This window comes from Tursiops truncatus, chromosome 6, assembly GCF_011762595.2.
Source record: "Tursiops truncatus isolate mTurTru1 chromosome 6, mTurTru1.mat.Y, whole genome shotgun sequence".
In the NCBI taxonomy this organism is placed as follows: domain Eukaryota; kingdom Metazoa; phylum Chordata; class Mammalia; order Artiodactyla; family Delphinidae; genus Tursiops; species Tursiops truncatus.
Genome location: NC_047039.1, coordinates 107,269,121 through 107,292,513, shown reverse-complemented (window position 1 = coordinate 107,292,513; position 23,393 = coordinate 107,269,121). Strand labels below are relative to the sequence as shown.

Genomic DNA, 23,393 nt, shown 5'->3' with positions numbered 1-23,393 from the left:
ATCAATATTGTGAAAATGACTATACTACCCAAAGCAATCTACAGATTCAGTGCAATCCCTATCAAATTACCAATGGCATTTTTTATGGAACTAGAACAGAAAATCTTAAAATTTGTATGGAGAAACAAAAGACCCCGAATAGCCAAAGCAGTCTTGAGGGAAAAAAACGGAGCTGGAGGAATCAGACTCCCTGTCTTCAGACTATATCACAAAGCTACAGTAATCAAGACAACATGGTACTGGCACAAAAAGAGAAACATAGATCAGTGGAACAAGATAGAAAGCCCAGAGATAAATCCACGCACCTATGGTCAACTAATCTACGACAAAGGAGGCAAGGATATACCATGGAGAAAAGACAGTCTCTTCAATAAGTGGTGCTGGGAAAACTGGACAGCTACATGTAAAAGAATGAAATTAGAACAGTCCCTAACACCATACAAAAAAATAAACTCAAAATGGATTAGAGACCTAAATGTAAGACCGGACACTATAAAACTCTTCGAGGAAAACATAGGAAGAACACTCTTTGACATAAATCACAGCAAGATCTTTTTTGATCCACCTCCCAGAGTAATGGAAATAAAAACAAAAATAATGAAATGAAAATGAAAAATGGGACCTAATGAAACTTCAAAGCTTTTGCACAGCAAAGAAAACCATAAACAAGACGTAAAGACAACCCTCAGAATGGGAGAAAATATTTGCAAAGGAATCAACGGACAAAGGATTAATCTCTAAAATATATAAACAGCTCATGCAGCTCAATATTAAAAAAATAAACAACCCAATCCAAAAATGGGCAGAAGACCTAAACAGACATTTCTCCAAAGAAGACATACAGATGGCCAAGAAGCACATGAAAAGCTGCTCAACATCACTAATTATTAGAGAAATGCAAATCAAAACTACAGCGAGGTATCACCTCACACCAGTTAGAATGGGCATCATCAGAAAATCTACAAACAACAAATGCTGGAGAGGGTGTGGAGAAAAGAGAACCCTCTTGCATTGTTGGTGGGAATGTAAATTGATACAGCCACTATGGAGAACAGTATGGAGGTTCCTTAAAAAACTAGAAATAGAATTACCATATGATCCAGCAATCTCACTACTGGGCATATACCCTGAGAAAACCATAATTCAAAAAGAGTCATGTACCACAATGTTCATTGCAGCACTGTTTACAATAGCCAGGTCACGGAAGCAACCTAAATGCCCATCGACAGATGAATGGATAAAGAAGATGTGGTACATATATACAATGGAATATTACTCAGCCATAAAAAGGAACGAAATTGGGTCATTTGTTTAGACGTGGATGGATCTAGAGACTGTCATACAGAGTGAAGTAAGTCAGAAAGAGAACAACAATTATCGTATATTAACGCATATAGGTGGAACCTAGAAAAATGGTACAGATGAACCGGTTTGCAGGGCAGAAATTGAGACACAGGTGTAGAGAACAAATGTATGGACACCAAGTGGGGAAAGTGGCGGGGGTGGTGGTGGTGGTGGTGTGATGAATTGGGAGATTGGGATTGACATGTATACACTGATGTGTATAAAATTGATGACTAATAAGAACCTGCTGTATATATATATATATATATATATATATATATATATATATAAAATCAGCATGCAATTATTTAAATACTGGATTTCAACAAATGTACCCATCAGGTGGGACCACTAAATAATAGAACTAACATTTTCTAAGTGTGGTTTATTTTATCGCTTTTTAAATTATACACTGTACTCACCAATTCAAGAATAAGATGTTTTACCCTTTAGGCAGCTAACCAGTTTTAAGATTTGACGATTTGGGACACTGGGTAAATTTTCAAGCAAGATCTCACTTCAGGCAGTCTTGTTAGTGCTCATCACCCTGTGAGCCACAGCCCAGAACTTTCCCCATTTTACAAAGAAGAAAATGGAGGTTCAGACGGCATGAGCAAATTTCTCAAATTCACACAAAATGAGCTTGTTATTGAGGTGATTTGACCCTAGTTTGCTTAACTCCAAACCCTTTGCTCTTTCTAGTGTTGATATGGTCTCTAAAAAATTCTCTAAGAAGCAAAGCAAAAAAGAAACAAGAGAAGAAGATAATGAGAAAAGGTAAAAGATGAAAGACAGAGGTCGAATATAAGAATTAATAGAAAAAATTCAGAACAGGAAAAGAAGCAACACCAATGAACATAAAAAAACTTTCCTGAGCTAAAGAAAGACCTGCGTCCTGGAGTTGAAAGGGCTTGCTTTCAACCCGCTGTCCCCAGCTCAGTGTCCAGAGCCCACTGTGGGCAGGAGGTACTTGTTAGATCTAGGGTTGCTTTTCCACACCATGAAATTGATGAAAGGAGCTAAGCCTCAAAGAAATCCTAGAAGCACAGCTGATTCAGCAGTTGACCAACTGACTCATGGAAACAGGAGCCCCAGGGGCCGTGCCCATGTAACAGTATTATATTCCTCCACTAAATCTTGTTTCTTTTGGTTGAAGGTGTGCCAGCTCATCACTTTCAGTATCAGTAACAGTGATAATAACATAGTCGTGTATTCCGAGAGGGCAGAGATTGAGGGGAATGAACATGTCTACTTAGTGGCTTATATAGGAAAAATTGCTCTTAAACTCAGAGTGTGAAGGTCTCCCCTGTGAATAGGATAATCCTCAGTAGCCAAACTCAAAAACCCTTGTAGAAAAAGGCTGACAATGACACTGATTAAACTCTGGAGTGGTGCTGAAACTCCAGGTGCGGGTCTGATACTCACTGTTTTCCTCCAAAGGATTGCACGGTATTGAGGGACACGCTGATTGTTTTGGTCAGAGAGGGTCACCGACAGGAAGAAGGGGCTCTTCTCCGCATCATTTCCAATGTAGTTCTGATGGACTGGAAAAGAGGCAGGTTCAGAACAGTGAAGATGCAGCCGGCTCCTCCAGGCACTGGGAGCAGTGTGCACGGCAGGTGGCAGCCAGCCCTTCCCACAGGATCAGGGAGCAGTAATCTCCAGCCCAGCTCAGGACAGAATCTGGTGACTCTATCCTAATCATGCTCTCCTGTTCCCCTTGCCAGGGATGGGCTCAGGAATGAACATGTGACCCAATTCTGGCAAATGAGACAGGAGGAAAAGTGTGTCAAGGGGTTTCTGGAAGGGCCTCCTCACTCCTGAAGATGGCCTTCTTTTCCCCTGGACACGGTGGTGTCTAGAAGTGATGCCTGGAATTGCTGCAACCATCTTGTGACCCTGAGGAAGGCCAGCATGGATGACATCACCAAGCCTCTGACTCCACCAACCCAGAGCTTGCCCTACCTCTGGGTCTCTTGTTGTCTCCCTTATTGTTTAAGCCCGTTGAGGCAGCTGAAGGCATCCAAACTGACGGCACCACTTTTCTCTGAAGTCATAAGTACTCCAGGCACTATGCTTTCAAGCATTTGGGAAGATAGCAACTTTCCCCCAATTTTTTTTTTTTTTTTTTTTTTTTTTGTGGTATGCGGGCCTCTCACTGTTGTGGCCTCTCCCGTTGCGGAGCACAGGCTCTGGACGCGCAGGCTCAGCGGCCATGGCTCATGGGCCCAGCCGCTCCGCGGCATGTGGGATCTTCCCGGACCAGGGCACGAACCCGTGTTCCCTGCATCAGCAGGCGGACTCTCAACCACTGCGCCACCAGGGAAGCCCCCCAATTTCTTTCTTTATAAAGAGATATGTCTTGCCAAATAAGTGAACTTCTTGGAATAATACAGTATCCGATATTTAAAAAGACATCATTTGGGTCTGCTCACTCTCATTTTATAGCTCAAGTATCACATCTTCTACAAATAAATAAATGCATTAGCCTGATAAGCAATTTATCTAACCCATTTCTAATCCTGCCATAGTGATTATATTTCCATTCCCATTGCCTTCTGTCGCTAACCACGCTCCTGTTTCCCACCTTTCCATATATGTTCACACGAGCCCTTCACTTCAAATGTACATCACTATTCATGACAGAGCTCTTGGTATGTGCCAGGCGCCAGGCTTAATGTGCCTCACTGACACTTCTGTTCAAACCTCCTAGGTATGTACTAGTAATACCCCCACTTTACAGATAAGGAATTAAGACTCAGAGAAGTGGGAGGAACTAGTGTTAAGGTCCTATGTTGATAATGGCAGAACCAGGATTCAAACAGTCTATAGTCTCCACAAGGGCAGGGATCACAGCTGCCTTTGCAAGAGCACATTGCCTGGCACATGGTAGGTGATAAACAAATCCTGGTCACCAGAGCCTACAGCGTAATGCCTCTCTGTTCTGCATTGGCCCTGGAGCTCAGGGAATCGTTTCTCCCCCTCACTGCCTTGAACTAAGTGTTCAAGGCCCACTATAGACCGGGTACATGCCTTGTTAAGTCTAAAATTGTTTTGTGCCCTGCAAATTCTTCTCATCTTGCAAATCACTCATTCATACTATCTAATCCTCTTTCACTCCCCAGGGACAAAAACAACTAGCAAAAACTAACTAAATAAAAAATTTTAAGATAAAAATATAAAATAAAATATAAACAACAAATTTAAAACGGAGGAAAACCTACTAGGGCTGAATCTTCAAAGCTTACAAATCTACAAAGTTTACAACTGACCTTGAAATGAAATGCCCTGACCTCAGTGTCCCTAAACTGATAAGTTTCACACATATAGGGTACCAGAAATTATACCAACACTAATTTTCATTCTGAATATCCTTTCTTCCCAACCACTGTAATGACATAATTACCTTGTCCTAAAAAATACTTGAAATACCATCTGGTGTGGTATTCTGGGTTCTCTAAGTGCACGTCTGTCCTTCGCCAAGTGCCTGGCAGAGCAGTTGCATTCTGTAATGGAACAAAGTTATGCCATTAAGAGGCTTATTTAGAAAGTAAACAAGGTAGCAATGAACCGGATGCCAAAGAACCAGAAAAGTCACTGTTAAAAGTGTACAAACAGGGCTGTAACCACATGTTCTCATTAGAAAAGACACCTGTCTAAATCCACATCATAGAAACATGCTGAAGGTCCTTGGGGTGTAGGAAGAAGCACCAGGTGAACCAGTAAGTTAAGCGATTTCTAACTTGAGTGTAACTTGAGTTTAAAGTTTTTCTCCGTTCTGGGCTGAAGTTTCCACAACATTTGGGAGTTGGTGCCCGCAGAGGCACGCCCTTCTGTTTGTTACCCTGTAACAGGCACATTTCACCTGGAACACATCTCGGCAGCATCTTATTTGAATTCATATTCTTTGTAGAATTTTAAAAATTTACTGTAACTCAATTAATGTGGAAAACATGGATAAACATAACGAATAATCCGAATCCTCTATCCAAAGATATAATCATTATTAATGATTTGATATGGTTTCCTCAAATTTTCCCCCTACATGTACACATGTACTTTTCTTACCAAAATGGAATTTTACTGAATATACAGTTGGAAACTCCATTGACATCTACATTGTGCCCTGTGTGTAAGACAGACTGCTGGAACATTCTTTTCTCATTCTGACATGGCGCTAGTGATTTACTGGATGCCTGTGGTCAGTTTCTGTATCATGTTGAAGAAGTTCCCTTCAATTCCAAGTTTATAAAGCAGTTTTCTCAGAAATGAATATTGAATTTTACTGAAAGCTTTTTTTTTTTGGCAACTATTTAGCGAATAGCTTAAATGGTGAAAATCATAGTCATGTAATAAATTATACCATTGGCTCTTCTTACACTGAATGGTTCTTAGATTTCTGGAAGACACCCTTATAGGTATTCTGTGGATATACTGTATTGCTGGCTTTAAAAAAATGACGTATGTATCATATTTGTTGGTGAGATGAATCTGTAGGTTTCTTTTCAGTATATATTTCTGTCATGCTTTCAGGGTTATATTACTTTATAAAGTGAATTAAGATGCTTTCTGTCTTTCTCATTGCTCTGGAAATAATGATGTTCACGGAAAGAGCTCTAAGTGCCAAGTATTAGGCCGCACACTCTACATGAATTATCTCTGTGGTATCTCCACCAACTCATGAGACAGAGTGGATTTTATCCCCTTACTTTCAGATGAGGAAATTGATGCTTAGATAATTTAAGTATGTTGCCTAAGGTTGCAGAAATATAAGCAGTGGAGCTAAAACAAATCAGTTCCAATGTCAGAGTGTTTTCTTTCTTTTTTAAAATCTTAACCTTACATCATCTTCTGAGTCTTTTATTTAATGTTATGCCTTTTTAATCTATCAAGGGGTAAAAAGTAGGTTAAAATTCTTAGTATTATTGTGGCTTTATTGAATTTTCTTGACTTAAAAAAAATCAGCGATATACATATATATATATATATATCCCTATGCACCCACACCCATTTATCTAAATTTTTATTTGGCAGTGATTTTAAACTTACATAAAAGTTGCAAGAATAAGAGGAGTGCAAAAAGCATCTGTATGCCCTTTACCAGATTCACCTACTGCTAACATTTTATTTTTATCCCATTATTCACTTGTTCACTACTCTCTATCCCTCTACACACACACACACACACACACACACACACACACACACACACACTTTTTCCCGAATCATTTAAGACTACATTGCATAAATAATAGCCCTTTATTCCTAAATACTTCAATGTGTATTTCCCAAGAATAAGTATCTTCTTACATAACCACCATAAATCCTAACTATTTTAAGTATGGCCTACTTTATAGAGGATTTCAAAGATACAGAAACTTCCTATAGCATTTTAAGGTGACAGTTACACAGGAACACAGTATTTACTTGACATCAACAAGAATGTTAGGAGGAAATATTCTGATGAGCACATTTTCCAGACAATCAAAGTTTAACATTGCAAACACCCATACTAATTTTATCCCTTTTAGATAATCATTTGCTCAAAGGTATTATGCAGTAATGAACTCAAATTCTTCTATGCTGCAGATGTGCCTGAACATGCCCACAGGGTTGAATGAGTCTTGAGACTGAGAAATCCTGAATCATTTCTGCATCAAATTCCAAAGCCCACAAAAGCTCCTTGTCGCTTTCCTTGTTTTGTTTTGTTTAACCACATTTATACTTGTGGGATGTGAAGGATGAAGACTGTATATGGCCAGGATATTGTGAAGAGAATTTAATCAAAATCCATGTATAACACCCCCATTTTATCTGAATGTTCTCCAATATTTGACTTTAAGCAGGGAGTCCACACAACACAAGCACTCAGACTACAAACGAGATCCATAGTTTTATATAATGCTTGTGATTTTTCAGAGTCTCTTCCAGAGTGAGTTTAATTAATGAATGAATGCTTTTAAACTGACTTTCCTTCACTTTCTAGGTTAAATTGCTGAAAGAACACTGACAATAAAGAAGATGGATTCAAAAAAAAAACTAAAAAATTTTGAATTGCAAATATAAATATAAGCTGGTTGAAAAAAGTTAAATCATACAAAAATTAAAATGCTTTTTCCCCCCCAACCCCCATGTCCTAATCTACTTCCTTGCCATATAATAACCATGTTACCAGATTGGTTTGGATAGTCCCAGGTCTTTTTATGCATTTACAAAAATGTGTCTATACATATGTATACACATTCACATACATATACATATATTTATGTATATATGTATACATATGTATATATGTATATATACATATGTATACATATATATGTATATATGTGTATACATATATATACATGTATATGTATATATGTATATATACACACATAATCTGTTTTCATAAATGGGATAGTTTTATAGGTATTACACTGAAACTTATTTTTTCACTAAAAAAAGAAATCTTAGAAATATTTCTATTAGTACTTACAGATCTACCTTGTTCCTTTTAACAACTACATAGTTTTTTAAAAAAATTAAACACTTCAGTTGAGTATAGATGTGTAAAATATGTAAACATAAAAGGGTAGAAAGTTAAGGTCCTCTAACTTCTTTCCTGACCTCCCATTTCCACTCCAGAAGCAATTACTATTAAATTCTTAGGTAACCTTTTGGAAATTTTCTTGAATATTGACAAGCAAGTTTATCTTTTTTGTTGTTTTTAAGGAAATGGGATGATATCATGCGAATCATTCTGGAACTTGCTTTTATGTCTAGCACTGTATGGTAAACGTTTTTCTATGGTATTACATTTACCTGTACCTCATTCTTTCTAACAGCTACTAAGCATTCCAGTGTCTAAATCATAATTTTCAAAATCATTCCTCTACTGATGGAAACTGATGTTGTTTCCAAGTGTTTTTATTTTTTTATTTTAAAATAACGCTACAATACACATCCCAGCAGTAGAACTGCTGGCCAAATGGTATACACATTTTTAATGATTGCTAATTGCCTTCCCCAAACTCATTTACATGTCCCCCAACCGTGTGTAAGAGAATCCTCCCCATGCTAAGGAAGAGATCTATAAAAAGCTGAAAGATCGTCCCCTCTGCTCCGCCATATACTAATTATACATACAAGTAAGCTGTAAGGGAGGTTTCCAGGGATCTACCCGAGGGTCACAGTCATTTTAATTAATAATCTGAATGAGCACACAGATGGCAGGATAAGCACATCTGAAGGTAATATAAAGATTCTCACTGGGTTAGCTAATAGGACAGGTGACAGAATCAAGATGTCAAAAAACCTCTTGACAATTAGCAATTACAGGACACTCTAACGAGATTAAATTCAGTGTGGACACTGCAGAATCCTACATTTAGGTACAAATACAAATTGTACAAGTAAAGGGTGGAGAAGGCCAGGTGCTACAAAGTAGGAATTCTCTCTCTTTTTTACCCAGTAGGAGATCGAGGCTCCGTGACATTGAGTCATAAACTGGTAAGTGGTAGGGCTGAGGTCTGAACCCAGGTTTGCTTGACTCCAAAACTGTCTCCACTATACCATGATGTTGCCTCACAGCTGAATAACAGCATATGTGAAAAAGACTGGAGTCGGGGGTAGCACATCGTGTGTTCGTAATGAGTCCTCGGGCTTCATGAAAAGAGGAGCGTGTGCACAGCAAGGAAGGGGATGAGCCGGCCTCACTCTGTGGCCGTGAGGCGCACCTGGAGCCAGGTGTTCACTTCCGAGCACTTCCACCTAAAAGGTCCATTAACCGCCTCACATGTGTCTAAGGAGCAGCAGGGAGTGTGATGATCAGTGGAACTGAGTCCATGTCTTAGGAGAAAAACAGCAGATGTCTTGGAATGCTTAAAGGCCTACCATGCTGAAGAAGGCTCAGCCTTACGCTATGGGCTCCAGAAACCATAAATAGAAACTCTGAGTGGAAAATATAGACAGATGAGTTCTGTTCAATAAAAAGAACTTTCTAGCAATGAGAGATGCCGAAAAATGGAAGTAACTTTAGGGCTGTGGTATAATGGGAAATTTATATTTCAGCTTTGTCTCTGGCTCCTGGCACAGAACTCCTAAAACCCTTGGCATTTCCTGAGACATAAGGGTGACAGGAGCATCTTTTGCTCCAATGAGGCAACTCTTGGTGGGCCCCTAGCTAGCTTCAGGATGGGGCCGGTAGCTAGAAAGACCAAGCTTGATTACAAGCTTGGCACTTTCAACCCCACCCTGCAACCTTACCCATGTGAGCTTCTGGGTTGGTGACTATATCAAGGTGCTGGGAGGGTGGTGCACCCAAAGAGGGCAGGGGAGCTCTGTGCCCCCATCCCCCATCCCTTGCCCTCTGCACCTCTTCCATTTGGCTGTTCCCAAGTTGTATCCTTTGTAATAAATGGGTATGGTAAGTAAAGTGCTTTCCAGAGTTCTGTGAGTCATTTCAGTGAATTACTGAACCCGAGGAGGGGGGTTATGGGAACCCCTAACTTTGTAGCCCAGTTAGACAGATGTGTGGGTACCCTGGGGACCTGACACTTGCCACCGGTGTCTGAAGTGAGGGTAGCGTGTGGAACTGAGCCTGAAACCAGTGGAGTCTGACGCTACCTCCAGGTGGTTACGGTCAGGATTGAACGGAATCGTAGGGGACTTAGTTGGTGATGGGATTGGTTGGTGTCCCGAGGAAAAAACCTATCAAGGGGGGAGCAAGTTTCCCTTCACTGGAAATATATTCAGGCAGGGACAGAGGAGCTAACTGTTGGCAAAGTTGTTGCAGGGGTTCATGCCTTGGGTGGAGGACGGGCCTAGATGAACTCTGCGGCAGGAAGGTGTGGTCCATGGATGGAGGATGGGCCTAGATGAACTCTACGGCAGGAAGGTGTGGTCCACAGATGGGTGCTGATCTGCCAACAGTCTGTGATGAAGTAGACAGCAGTGGAGAGCAAGTCTTAGGGGATTAGCTTCCCTAAACAGAACCCAGACCAATCCGGATGTTACTGATTTTGGTAGTGAGTTGTATGAGGGGGTGCTGCAAACTGGTCATACGTAGTAGGACCACAGAGAGTCCTGCAACAGATTGGAAATAAAAAAGCAAGCCCTTCACCACACACAGGCTGAGAAGCACTGCTCGGAGCCTGGGCCTCACCGTGACGTCCTTATGACACGCCCCCTGTGTGTTTTCTCCACAGGAGTTACCAAAATTTGCAATCATCCTATGTATCTGTGTTATTTATTGACCACTCTCCTGCCCGTCTGTGAGCCCACGGGGGCAGGGACCTTAGCAGTCAGCAGTCTTATTCATTCCCGCATCACCAGTGCTCAGCCCGTCTGGCACCGAGAAGTGATCCTGCGTGTGGGTTGCATGAATGACTGGATGTATTATAGGAATAGCGCTCCTGATACAACTTATGTTTTTGGTAATGGTGAGCTAGGTTATTCGACCAAACCTCCCACTGAAGAAACTAAAAGCATTAGACAAATATTAAAGTCATCTCCTTAAAAGCACTGGAGAGCTTACAAGATAGTAAGGAATTACCAGTCAAAACAAAGGCAAGTGGGAACCTGGAGAGGTAAGTGGAGCATGGAAATTCTCTTTAGCTTGAAGATATCTATCGATCCTGGCAAAATTACTCTTGGGTTTTGGTGACCTCAAGAGGCAAGAGGGCAAAGAATCAAACCCCCAGGATCCACTGAAGTAGGTAGGTCTATAGGAGACCCACCCCACATTAAGCTGGGACCCCAAAGGGTTACACATTCAAGAAAAGAGTGAACAGGAAGAAACCACCTCTACCCCAAAGGCTCCAAGGAAGCCTGCCACAGTGCTGAGTGGAGAAGTGTCTCTGAGGTGCTGTGACCACGAGCCAGCCTCATGTAAAGCTGCAGCTCCAGCCTGTATCTTGGCTTAAAGGGTTTAAAAAGCTTCAAGCTGGAACTTTAGTTTAAAGGTGTCTGGCAAAAGCAAATGCAAACCCTCCCTCTGATTCTGACACCAATTCTAATATGTGGTTTCCCCCCACACCGCCAAGCAATTCTCCGACACCAGCTGGGTGTCCTGTTATTCAACTCAATCCTGACACTGGAGACAGTGTCAGATGCCACAGGTTAAGGGCTCAGTCCTACAAGACTGCTTCTGACGTCTGCAACTTCCGCTGCGAACTGCAAATCCTGGTGATTACCTGTGCTTCTGATCAACTGGCTATCGATTGAAGGTTCCCATGACCCTCTCCTTGGGTTTGATTAATTTGCTAGAGCATAGACCTCAGAGAAACACTTGACTACTTAGATTACTAGTTTATTATAAAAGGATATAACTCAGGAACAGCCAGATGGAAGAGATGCATGGGGCAAGGTACGTGGACATGGGAGGGGGTGTGGAGAGCCCATGCTCTCCGAGCCGGCCACTCTTCTGGAATCTCCAGGTGTTCACCCATCTGTAAGCTCTCTAAACGCTGCCCTCTCAAGTTCTTATGGAGGCTGTATCCCATAGGCACGACTGATTAAATCATTGGCCTTTGGGGATTGAACTCATTCTCCAGCCCCTCTCCTCTCCCAGGAGGCTGGGGCTGGACTGAAGCGCTAACCCTCTAATCACATGGTTGGTTCCTCTGGTGACCAGCCCCCATCCTTAGGAAACTTAGGGGCTTTCCAGAAGTCACTTATTAACATAACAAAAGACACCACGATCACTCTCATTACTTAGAAAATTCCAAGGGTTTTAGGAGCTCTGTGCCAGGAAGAGGTACGAAGACCAAATATGTATTTCTTATTATAAATCACAGGATCACACTCTGTACCAAAAGGCAACGCATCCTAAGCCTTATGTTATTCCTAAAACAGTCATCTTCAAGAACAACAAACAGCGCACAATCAGGCAGCCAAGCACACAGAGGAGCAGAGTACACCATGAGAATATGCAGGAGAAAAATCTAACAGAGGGCCACAAAAACCCTCACATATTGGAATTATCAGTCACAGATAATAAAACCATTATACTGACTATGTTTAAAGAAATAAAAGACAAATTTGACATTATCCGAAGGGAAGAGTAAACTCTAAAAAGTGACCAAGCAACCCTGGGTTAGGCAATGGTTTCTTAGATACGCTAGGAGAAGCACAAGCAACAGAAGACAAGATAGATGAACTAGATGTTAGCAAATTAAGAAACTTTTTTGCTTCAAGGGACACAATCAAGAAAGTGAGAACACAACCTAAGGAATGGGAGAAAATTTTGGCAAATTATGTATCTGATAAGGGTCTAGTATCCATACTGTATCAATGCAACGATAAAAGGAAAAATAACTCAGTAGTGAAACTGCTTTGCAATTTGTTCATGGGTTTGAAAAACTTCAAGCAGCGTGTTGAGCCTTCTAATGCACTAACTGCTTTAACAAACTCAGAGCAAGCCAGGCTTTTTTCCTCTGAGTCTCACGTTCCTCCACCGTCTTACACCAGGCCGGGCGCTGGCACTGGCCAGAGCTTTTAACTGAAGACCATGGATATAAAACCCAGCCAAGGTGCTCCAATGGAGCACTCATGCTCGGTGGCTTTGGTGGAAACAAAATTTTAAACAGTATTTGAGCCCACAGAAGCAATCTGAGACAGGACTGTGTTCTGAATGCAACAGACCACAAGGATTTGTTAAATCAGTAACCATTTGGTTCTAAAGGCGTTAAGTGAACTGCCCATGGCCACACTGTTGGTGAGTTTTGGGGCCATGATTTGAACCCCAGCAGCCTGACTCTGGAGCCACTGTTGCCCATGATCCTCCACAGGTGATTTCTAGTCCCTGACCTTGTCCTCTGGCATGTGGCATGGCCAGGTGACAGGGCCAGGCAGGAGTGTTTGATAACCAAAGTGCGTGGTGATCCTAGGACTGCATGAAGGCTCCATTTATGTTTTTCTGGGGAGCTGTGGATTTCCTCTAGACACTGGTCTTGGCAGGGGCCAGAGTTGTGCTTATGTGGGGTGGGGAAAGCCAGTACCGTTTGTTCATTTCGGGCTGGGCTGAAGTTCTGTAAAATTTTGGTAGCAGAAAGATGTGTTGAGGTACAGCAACCTCTGGTATCTTCGGTACTTAGGTGCTCAAAGTAGATACTCGGCCTGGCGGCTGCTAGCTTTCTGAGCACTGGAGAATGAGGACTCGATGCTTCTGCTCCTGACTTAGCTCCTGGGACACCCTTGGCTGCCTGAGTCTGTGAGGATAAGCCTGTCTTGTCTCAGGAGCAGGACCATTTGGGGAGGGCTGTTTCCAAGCTTCAGAAGCCAATTTCCCTGGGAGTTCTTTCTTCTATGAAGGTCAGTTGACATCATTCTGGATAAGACGTATGTGGGCACCTATTCAGGGGTCCAGCCCAAGGTGAGACTCTGCCCCCTTTGCCTCACAGCAATGGTGAGGGTACTACGTCTGGGTGAAGGGCTTTGCTAAGTTAAGGCAAAGGTGAAGATGAGCAACAACTTCCTGAATGCTGTGGCTTTCAAGTTAAATCCATAGCCCATCACCAAGAACGTGATTAAGGAAGTGGTCAGGAGGGCAAGGCTGGCCATACAGCACCACTTATGGGAACAACAACAACCATGATTACTATTACAGCTCTCGCTCACTGAACTCTCACTATACACTGGGCAGAGCGCTAATAGCTTTAAAAGCTTAGCTCACTGAATCCTCTCGATAATCCCAAGACCGTTTCCTCCTTACAGACGAAGAACCTGGGCTTCAGAAAGGCTGATTACTTGCCGAGGGTCGCACAGCTAGGAGGTGGGGGAGCTGGAACTTGAACCCAGGCTTGCCTGATGCCACAGCTGGGTGTGCTGAAGCACTGCAGTGGGCTGCCTCTCAGAGAAGCAGCAAAGGAGAAAAAACTGGGGGGGCTGAGATAGCACTCAGCAGTTCTGGGGGTAGACTCCAAGGGCTGGAGCGGGCAGCGGAAGTTTTAACAAAGAAAGGCCAGCAAGGCGAGTCCCTGTGGCCTATGGCGAGGATGACCAGCAGAGCCCAGAAAGAGGGCTTGGGCCCAAGCAGTGGCAGACAGGAATGGCCTCCTTTCTTGGTGTCTTCTCTGAATAAAGATGACATTTTATAATCAAAGTAATTTTTTGCATCTCTCTCCTGGACCCTGACATTGCTCACACGGCAGTTCCAAGCCTACAAGCCTGGCAAAGGGTAAGAGCTAGGGTTCCAGGGGCCATTCACAAAGGGTGCTGTGGCTGTGAATCTGTCTTCGGTCCCGTTGCTGGCAGACCACCTTCACGTGTCTACCTGGCTTTATTACAGATCTTTCAAAGGGTGCGCGTCACTCTATCAACAGCACCTTCCATACAGAGAACGACGGCACTTTCCCTTCCTGCTCGCTTCAAGCAAAACTCTGAAGAGCCCTTCTGACCCCTTCCTGGGCTCCACTTAGGCAGGTCTTCTGTGGCAAAGAGGGGCACAAGCTGCTCACGGCTGTATCACAGGCACCGTGATTGTGGGCTTGGTGCTGATACAGACTTCCTTACCTCATCTGAAGAGCCGTTTTCCACTCTGAACCTTCCAGCCCTTTGGATGGCTCCATCGGCATCACTAGAGATAAGCTGGGGGACAAAAGAGCACTCAGTTAGGAAGCTGGGTCACCATTTGCAACGCCCCTTCCATCTGTCCGTATCTGCCTATGAGTAAGTCAAATCCAGTGAGAGCTGGAGGGCCCAGCCTAGAGCTCACAGTCTTGGAAGCTCTATCAGCCACGCCCTCGTACAGGTGGGCCCTACAGTCTTTAGGAAGCTGAAGGGTGAGGAACACCTAACCCATAAGAGTGGAAAACAAGAGCCTCAAATCTAAATGTGAACATATTCCAATAGTGAAGCATTGAGGTGATGCTCCCTACAAGCTTAACCCACGTCACACGCGGACAAGCGTAGCTCACAGATGGCAACACCGAAAGCCAAGTCTCAAGTTCAGCTGCCTTCACAGGAAAGCCTAAAACACAATTAATGGCTGGCAAAAACTCAAGGCTCTACTAACATCACAGAAAGCTCCTGTACTTCGTTCAGTTTCAAACAGTTTCCAAAAGGCCAATTAGTCCCTTCCAAGGCTGCCTGACTGCATTTTAGCTCCAGCAATGCAATGCTTGCAAATAGGCAGTCTCCATTCAAGGAGCTCGGTGCTAAAAAGAGATGAGTTAAAAAGAAATCAGTGCTGGTGCATCAGTCCTAAAATCACCGACTCAAGGTTTAACTTACTTTCTCCTAAATCTTCTAGATTTCTCAGTAGCAACTTAGGAAAATGACATGTCTTTTTTTAACCTTTTAAATCTGCCCACAAATTTGCAGCAAAGATCTGCCAACAATTTCCAGATCCCAGAAATCGCATTAGAACACACTTGCCCAGAGGGGCACTTCTCAAGTCTTACCCAGTAAAATGATACACAATTTCTTAAGAAAGATTATCTCGTATTTTTACTCGTGTTTCAGAGATATGAAAGTGTGAAAATAAGTGGAAAAATTTCAGGGAAAAACTCTACAACTTTTCCTAAGGAAAATTGTTTGAAAAAGATTGATAAACTTTTCCCACGATAAACACAAAAATAATAGTATCTAATATTTATCGAGAGCTGCTACATGCCATGTACTCCTCTGGCCTTAACATGTGTTATCTCATTTAATTCTCATAAAAACAACACAAAGTAGGTACTATCATTATTCTCATTTATGAGTGAGGAAACTGAGGCAGAGAAAGGTTAAAATAACTAGGTAAGGTTACATCTAAGTCAGTGGTGGGCCTGGGATGTGAACACAGGCAGTCAGATTCCGGAAGCCTGTTATCCTCATCTGACCACTACCCTACTTAACCCTCCTCCATGGAGTGTCCATGATAAGGTTCTAACTTACATGTATACCTAACCTATATCCTGCAAAATAATTTCTAAAAACAATTATGAAGAAGATTTTTATGTATATATTTAGCTTTTATATCATCAGATCATTACACTATTGATAGACTGAAGATGGGCAATAGAGGCTACATAGCAAAGAATTTAATTTGCCCAAAGAGAGGTCTGACCTTTGCTCTCAGCTCCTGCTAGGTGACCTCTAAGCCCTGGGAATGTCCTGCATGAGTGTCTGTTTGCCTGGGGACTTTGAGCCACATGGCAGAGTATGGTGGGCGCTTTGGGTCACACGGTATCAGATCTACCTCTAGACACCAAGACTGAGAAGGGTTTCCCTGGTTGGCAGTACTCCGTGTGTACTGTCACACGTTGTTGCCAGGAGCCGCAATCAATTACTAATGTCTGCCATAGGCATAGAAAGAGAGAGGGTGACACACACATCCCTATATTAGAGGTTGGTAGATATAGTCCTCACTACAGCCAGTCTCATCCAGGACTCAAAGGCTTGGGAGAAGAGCTGACCATCATTCACTGATTCAGTCATTCATTCACATAACAAGTATAAACAGTGGTGGACTATATTCCAGACACTGCTAGGCACAGGCTATGATTCCCTTTTCCTTTACTGAGATTAGAATAAGAAGTTTATCGCTTATCTTGATTGAAAGGATCAAGAAGAAGAAAGGAAGGACATGTTTAACGATTTGATGGTTAGAAAGAATTTAGCTCCCTCTGAACTATAATCACAAAATCCATGAAGACCCTGAACCCCTGCCTTAGTCTAACATGTTTAACTCTATCACCGTCACCATCGCCACCACCACCATCTCCATCAGGTCACTGTCATCTCTCCCCTGGGTGACTGCAACCATCTCCTAACTGGCCTGTGCATCCACCCACCATCGCTTCTCTCTAAACCACTCTTCACATCAAAGCGCACGGGATTTTGGCAACTGCGAATCTGATTGTCCCATGATCCCATCTCTATCCTGGCATCCCCCTCCTTCCCACCAGAGGACGTGCACACGCGGGACCCCCTCACCTGGAAGGTCTTCCTCTCCCCGCTTCCCCTCGTGAACTCCTTATCATTCAATTTCACCACAGCCGCCATTGCTCAGACACCTTCCTTGACCTCACTGCCTGGGAAAAGCTCCCACTGCAAGTCTCAGAGAGGGCCTCAGGGTCCTGATTGCCATTCCTTTGTGCCATCACCTGATTGATGCCCGTCTCTCCTCACGCACCCCCTCCACTCTCACTGAGAAGCTCCAGGAAGACGATGGTTTTCTCACCACTGCATCCCCAGAGCTATGCTCACTGCCTGACATAGTATTGATACTCACTAAATATTTATTACACAAGAAATCCATGAACAGATGAATGCCAAATCCCTGTGGAAATGACCAAAGGGATATAAGACTGGGGGAAAGATCTACTCTAGCCCCAGAAACCAAGAAGGTTCATTACTCACCCAAGAAATTTCAAAGAGATTCTACCAGGTCTATGACGAAAGAAAGACCAAGGTGAAGGACAGACCAAATCACTTGAATCACCACTTGCAAGGGAAAGGCAGCCTGAGTAGTAACTTAGTCTGAGCATGCTGAGCTCATGCTGGCAGGGCCTGTCTGAGGTGGGGGTGGGTATTCGGGCAGTAGGTGGGAAGGAGACCTACCAGTCACACTGGGGAAGTGACTCTCGCTGGCAAGTGGAATGGCAGCCCCAGAGCTCCCCTGCCCCGCACCCCCCCCAACCCCCAGCTGGCTCGAGCAGCTGGCTAAATAAACCAGAGGGTGCCGTGGAGGCTGGTGCTGATGAGGACTGGTACACCACCTGATGTGAAAGGGGACAGTGCTCCAGCGAATGAGGGGCTGAAAAAAATAACACTCCAGGAAAAAAATATCCTTTTAACACAGCAGAGAAGCTGTTTCTATCAGTAGTTTTCTTTCTATTATTCCTCATAAGCCTTTGATCTGGCTAATTAAAACTATTAAAAATATATAAACTCTTCCCTTTGTTGGAAGGAGATTTGACTCAGGAATGACACAATGTCTACTAGAACCCATCTAAATGTCCAGTACTGCACAACCAAGAAGCCCTCTCCTTTGACTCTTTCCACGTGGTACAGAGTTCTGGTTGCCGCCAAAATCCGTCCTCACCATCTTCCACGGTAATGGAATTGTAGCCGGACACATGGCTAGACCACAGTTCCCTCAAGGTGGCCATTTGACTTCATCTCCCCACTTGCAGATGGGTCAAAGTCCCAGTGGCATGTAGGGATCCCAGCCCTTTAGAGAGGGGAGGTGCCCCCGCACGTGCTCTTTCCCTCCACTGGTTAAACCTCAATGACCAGAGAGACCTCGAAGTCCATATTGAAGACAGTGGGTTCATCCCAAGCCTGAATGTGTGGGGCACAGCCACCCAACAACTTAAAATGCTTGGCTCAATGTGACAGAGAAATACACTCGTTTTTAACTGCATTTTGATGTTCTAAGCCAACTATATACCCTATAACATACCCTACAAGGAAGAACAAAGAAAAAATCATTAAACCTATGACAAGTCCATAATTTAAAATGTGGAAACTGACTTGAGGTATATGAGCAAATGTTCTAGGAAATATAATTTACTACAAAAAGCACAAGGAAATTTTAGGCCATCATTAATTGTAATAATTTGGGAGGATACTTGATCTATGAATATGGAACAATCTGTGATCAGCTTTCTGATGTAAAAGCATGGTTTCTGAATTCTGAAATGTAGACTACATTTCACAGTGACCATAGTGAATTCAAAATTAGCCAGTGAGAAGAAAATACCCCCAAGAGAGTAGATTAGAATATCAGTTTGAGATAAAGACAGGAAAATGATTATCAAAAACACAGAGAACATGCCTGAGAAAAATGCAAGGAATAATGGACTGGGGTGTTAAGATGGTCTTTGGGCAGAGAACCCAAGGCCAACCAAATCATTCCGTAGACCAACTACCCGCTGATAAGGTCCCCTACTAATGAGCTAGACCACAACTAGAGAATGCCTTTATTTACTGCAGACCAGCCCGAAAGGTTTAGAAACAAAGTAGAGAGCAAGGCAATCTGAGATCTCACCCCTCCAAAGCCAGCAGAGAGGAGGGAGTCAGGCAGTCTCCTCACACAGGAGTATACCTGGCCCTTTGTTATTCTTCAGGAGAAATGTCCAAAAAGGACATTCCCACATGTGCTCTGACCTTTGCAAGTGCTCTGCCTACCCAGGAGTTCAGTGATCAGTAAGATATTTTTTATCTGATCAGTCCAGATCTGTACTCCTAAAGGATGGAGTGAGGGAGAGGGGTAGAATGAGGAAGTGGATAATGGGGAGTCTGGAACACCTCCTAGAGGTCATTGGAGAGAACAGCCCAGATAATTACAATAAATATCAATGGGCTACACTCCTCTATTAAAGGAAGAAAGACTCAAGGATTGGAAATACAAATGAAATCTAACTAGCTGCAAGAGATAATAAAATAAAACAATACAATAAATACAATAAGATAATCCTGAAAAAGAAAGGCCAAGTAAAAAATATTCATGGTAAGTTGGGGAGAAAATGGTGAGGGAATAATAAAATCAGATGTAGAACTTAGGAAAAAAATATCATTAAAAAAGTTACAGGGGCTTCCCTGGTGGCGCAATGGTTGAGAGTCCGCCTGCCGATGCAGGGGACACGGGTTCGTGCCCCGGTTCGGGAGGATCCCACATGCCGCGGAGCGGCTGGGCCCGTGAGCCATGGCCGCTGAGGCTGCGCGTCCGGAGCCTGTGCTCCGCAACGGGAGAGGCCACAACAGGGAGAGGCCCGCGTACCGCAAAAAAAAAAAAAAAAAAAAGTTATGGTACATGGATAGATAGATCTACTCACTCCCAAAATATAATAATTATAGGCACTCATTATAAAACAAAACTCTTATAAATAGATGGAGTTTCTAAAATTATAATTATAATGGGGGATTTTAGTATATTTCTCTCTGATAGGTCAAGGCAAGAAATAGTAAGGAATTATAGAGGAATCAAATAATAAAATTAATAAGCATGATTTAATAGACATATACTGAATTTGTCAAGGTACAGAGAATACATACCTTTTAAGAAAATCTATTAAAGTTTAAAAAGCTGATCAAATATTGGATAAAAGCAAGCATGAATAAATTCTGCAAAACAGAAACTATACAGATGCTTTTTTTAGTATAGTGCAACTGAATGAGAAATTAGTGTCAAAAGGACAAAAAAGTGGGAAATTTTAAAATATACATCTGCAAAAACTCTTGGGTCAAGTAGGAAAACTAAAATTGGACACTATCCAGACATCAACAAGAACAGTACCTATCAAAACAGATAATGCAATAGATGCTGTATTTACAGGAAAATTCATATCCTTAAATGATTTCGTCATTAAATAAGAAAGAATAAAAACAATGAACTAAAGCATTAACTGCTAGAAGGTACAAAAAGAACAATGAAATACACCCAAGGAAAGCAGGGGGGAGGAATCAATAAAAGATCAGAGCAGAAATTACAGATTTAGAAAGGCAGTAGAACTGACATCCAAGAGATGGCCAGCAAGTCTGATTCTAAAAAGCAAAGAGTGCTAGCTTTGGCAGCATGTATACTAAAATTAGAATGATTCAGAGAAGATTAGCGTGGCCCCTAAGCAAGGATGACATGCAAATTTGTGAAGCTTTCCACATTTTTATAAATTGGGAGTTTGGGATTAACAGATACACACTACTACGTATAAAATAGGTAAACAACAAGGACTTACTGTATAGCACAGGGAACTATATTCAATATCTCGTAGTAACTTATAATGAAAAAGAATCTGAAAAATATATATATACCTGTATATACATAAATGTGTATATATACACATATATATAACTGAATCACTTTGCTGTACACCTGACACTAACACAATAACGTAAATCAACTATATTTCTATAAAATAAAGAAATAAATAAAAATCAAAGACAAACACAAATACACAAGAGTGATAATAAAGAAAATATAGTTGCTAAGAAGAAAAGAGATTTTTAAAAGTGTGAGAGAATACCATGTGAGACTATGCGACTATTACCAAAAACTTCAGTGAAACGGAAATTTTCTAGGAAAATATACATAATGAAGATTCTTTTAAGGAGAGGAAGAAACCTGAATACACCAATAACTGTAGAACTGGAGAGGTTGTCAGAACAACACCCCACAGAGACAGTCCTGGCTCAGAGGGTCTTCAAGGAGGGGAAGGGCCCCATTTCCACCTGCCAGCCACACCCTCACTCACCAGGAACACAGGGGAGAGTTTCCCTACAGAAGATACAAATAGCAGAATTCTTCTGAGTTTGTTTTGGTGCAGAAGTTCAGGGGAAGGGAATTAACATATATTTAACATCAGTAATGCTAAGAAAAAAGGACATGATTTTTACGTTATTTTATTTTGTCTAACGTTTCTAACCTGGTCATACACCAAAGGATCGGTACTGAGGAGGACTGCGCCCAAGAGAGAAAAGGGAAAAAGCAAATCAAATCATCACTTGGTTAGGATCTGCCTGGTCCTGTGAGGAATTCCTTTAGAGTTCCTGCATTGGTCAATCCTGGAGCCACTAGCCCCATTTAAATCTAATTTTAAATTAATTGAGATAAAATAAAAAACACTCAGTTCCTCTGTTGTGCTGTCTGTATTTTAAGTGTTCAGTAGCCACAGGTGATGGCTACACTGGACAGAGCAAATGACAAATTTCCACAGTCACGGAAAGTTCTATTGGACAGGACTGTCACATGCTGGACCTTGATGCAACTCTGTGTGACCAAGATCCATTAAGTTTCTCAGGCTGAAACACCTTCAGTTGGTTAAATACACTAAAAACGGTGGAAATTCATGTAATTTAATATCTGGAGCAGAGGCTTTCTAATTTCAGCCAAACTGTAACTGATTCATTTAACACTAAACAGTGTTCAATGTCTTAGATGTTTTATTTCTGGGAAAAAGTAATATCTAAGCAATAATATCCATCTGTATGATTTAACAAATTAATGTAAAAGAAAAAATTAAAAAAGGAAGAATAAAGTGTTATTCATTAACTACTGTAAATAAAAGTATTATTAGTTTAATATTAGAGGCAATTAGATGAGAATATTTCCTAAATTAATACAAATACATAAATTTTCAAAAACAAAAGCCTCTTTCCTCTCTACTGAATCGCTTTGTTTCTTTGGGCTGGTGTCTGTTTCCATACCTTAAGCAGCACTAGGATCCCTGCGATCTCTGCTTATCATGCACTGGGTACTTGGCATTCAGGTATATATAAGTCACAGAAACAGTATTTTAACTTAGGAAAAAAATCTTTTAAAATTTGTGTAAATTATATCTTTAAAAATAATATTTCAGATTTCCATCCCCCGCCCCTATCTCCTCTCTTTAAAATGAGTGGTTACAAGTGTGGGTTTTGGCACCCAACTAATCAGGTTCAAATCTCAGTTCCACACTTACTAGCTGTGTGACCTTGGGCAAATCACTTAATTTTTCCTCTCTAAATTTCATTTTCCCTATCTCTAAAATGAGGAAAATGATTGTAGCCACTTTTAGGCTTGTGGAGAGGATTCAGTAATATAAAACAAGGGCTTCCCTGGTGGCGCAGTGGTTGAGAGTCCGCCTGCCGATGCAGGGGACACGGGTTCGTGCCCCGGTCCGGGAAGATCCCACATGCCACGGAGCGGCTGGGCCCGTGAGCCATGGCCACTGAGCCTGCGCGTCTGGAGCCTGTGCTCCACAACGGGAGAGGCCACAACAGTGAGAGGCCCACGTACCGCAAAAAAAAAAAAAAGTGATAAAATAATATAAAACATGGAATGAGCCTAGAATAGTTTCTGGACATAGGAAGTGCTCAATCATGTTATAACAATATGTATTTTAATAATAATATGATAATGATTAATATAAAATGCCGTGACTATTGTTAGTATGATTAAACCATTTCAGTGCTGCATTTACGCTCTTGGAAGGTCTGTTTAAACATTTGTCACTCTTCCGATATTATTGAGAACTAATTTCTCAGGGTCTGTACTAACTGCTGGAATTAAAAAGACAAATGCAACATGATCCCTACCCTGGAGGAGCACAGATCCTACTGGGAGAGAGACACACACACATGTAAACAGATAAATCACA

General features: G+C 42.0%; 1 protein-coding gene and 1 non-coding gene across 2 annotated transcripts in view; one reads left to right on the top strand and one right to left on the bottom strand.

Annotated features, from left to right (window-relative positions):
* GARNL3 (GTPase activating Rap/RanGAP domain like 3) overlaps positions 1 to 23,393 on the bottom strand; it is a 153,684-nt gene that overhangs the window by 67,911 nt on the left and 62,380 nt on the right. The window contains exons 4-6 of the mRNA XM_019949205.3: positions 14,839 to 14,913; positions 4,751 to 4,850; positions 2,770 to 2,888 (exon numbers count right to left, since the gene is read on the bottom strand). Of these exons, the coding sequence (XP_019804764.2) occupies positions 2,770 to 2,888; positions 4,751 to 4,850; positions 14,839 to 14,913 (294 nt within the window). The remainder of the gene's footprint in view (positions 1 to 2,769; positions 2,889 to 4,750; positions 4,851 to 14,838; positions 14,914 to 23,393) is intronic.
* LOC117312891 (U6 spliceosomal RNA) lies at positions 20,817 to 20,923 on the top strand. Its single transcript, XR_004527295.1, has one exon. It is a non-coding gene; the product is annotated as a U6 spliceosomal RNA (small nuclear RNA).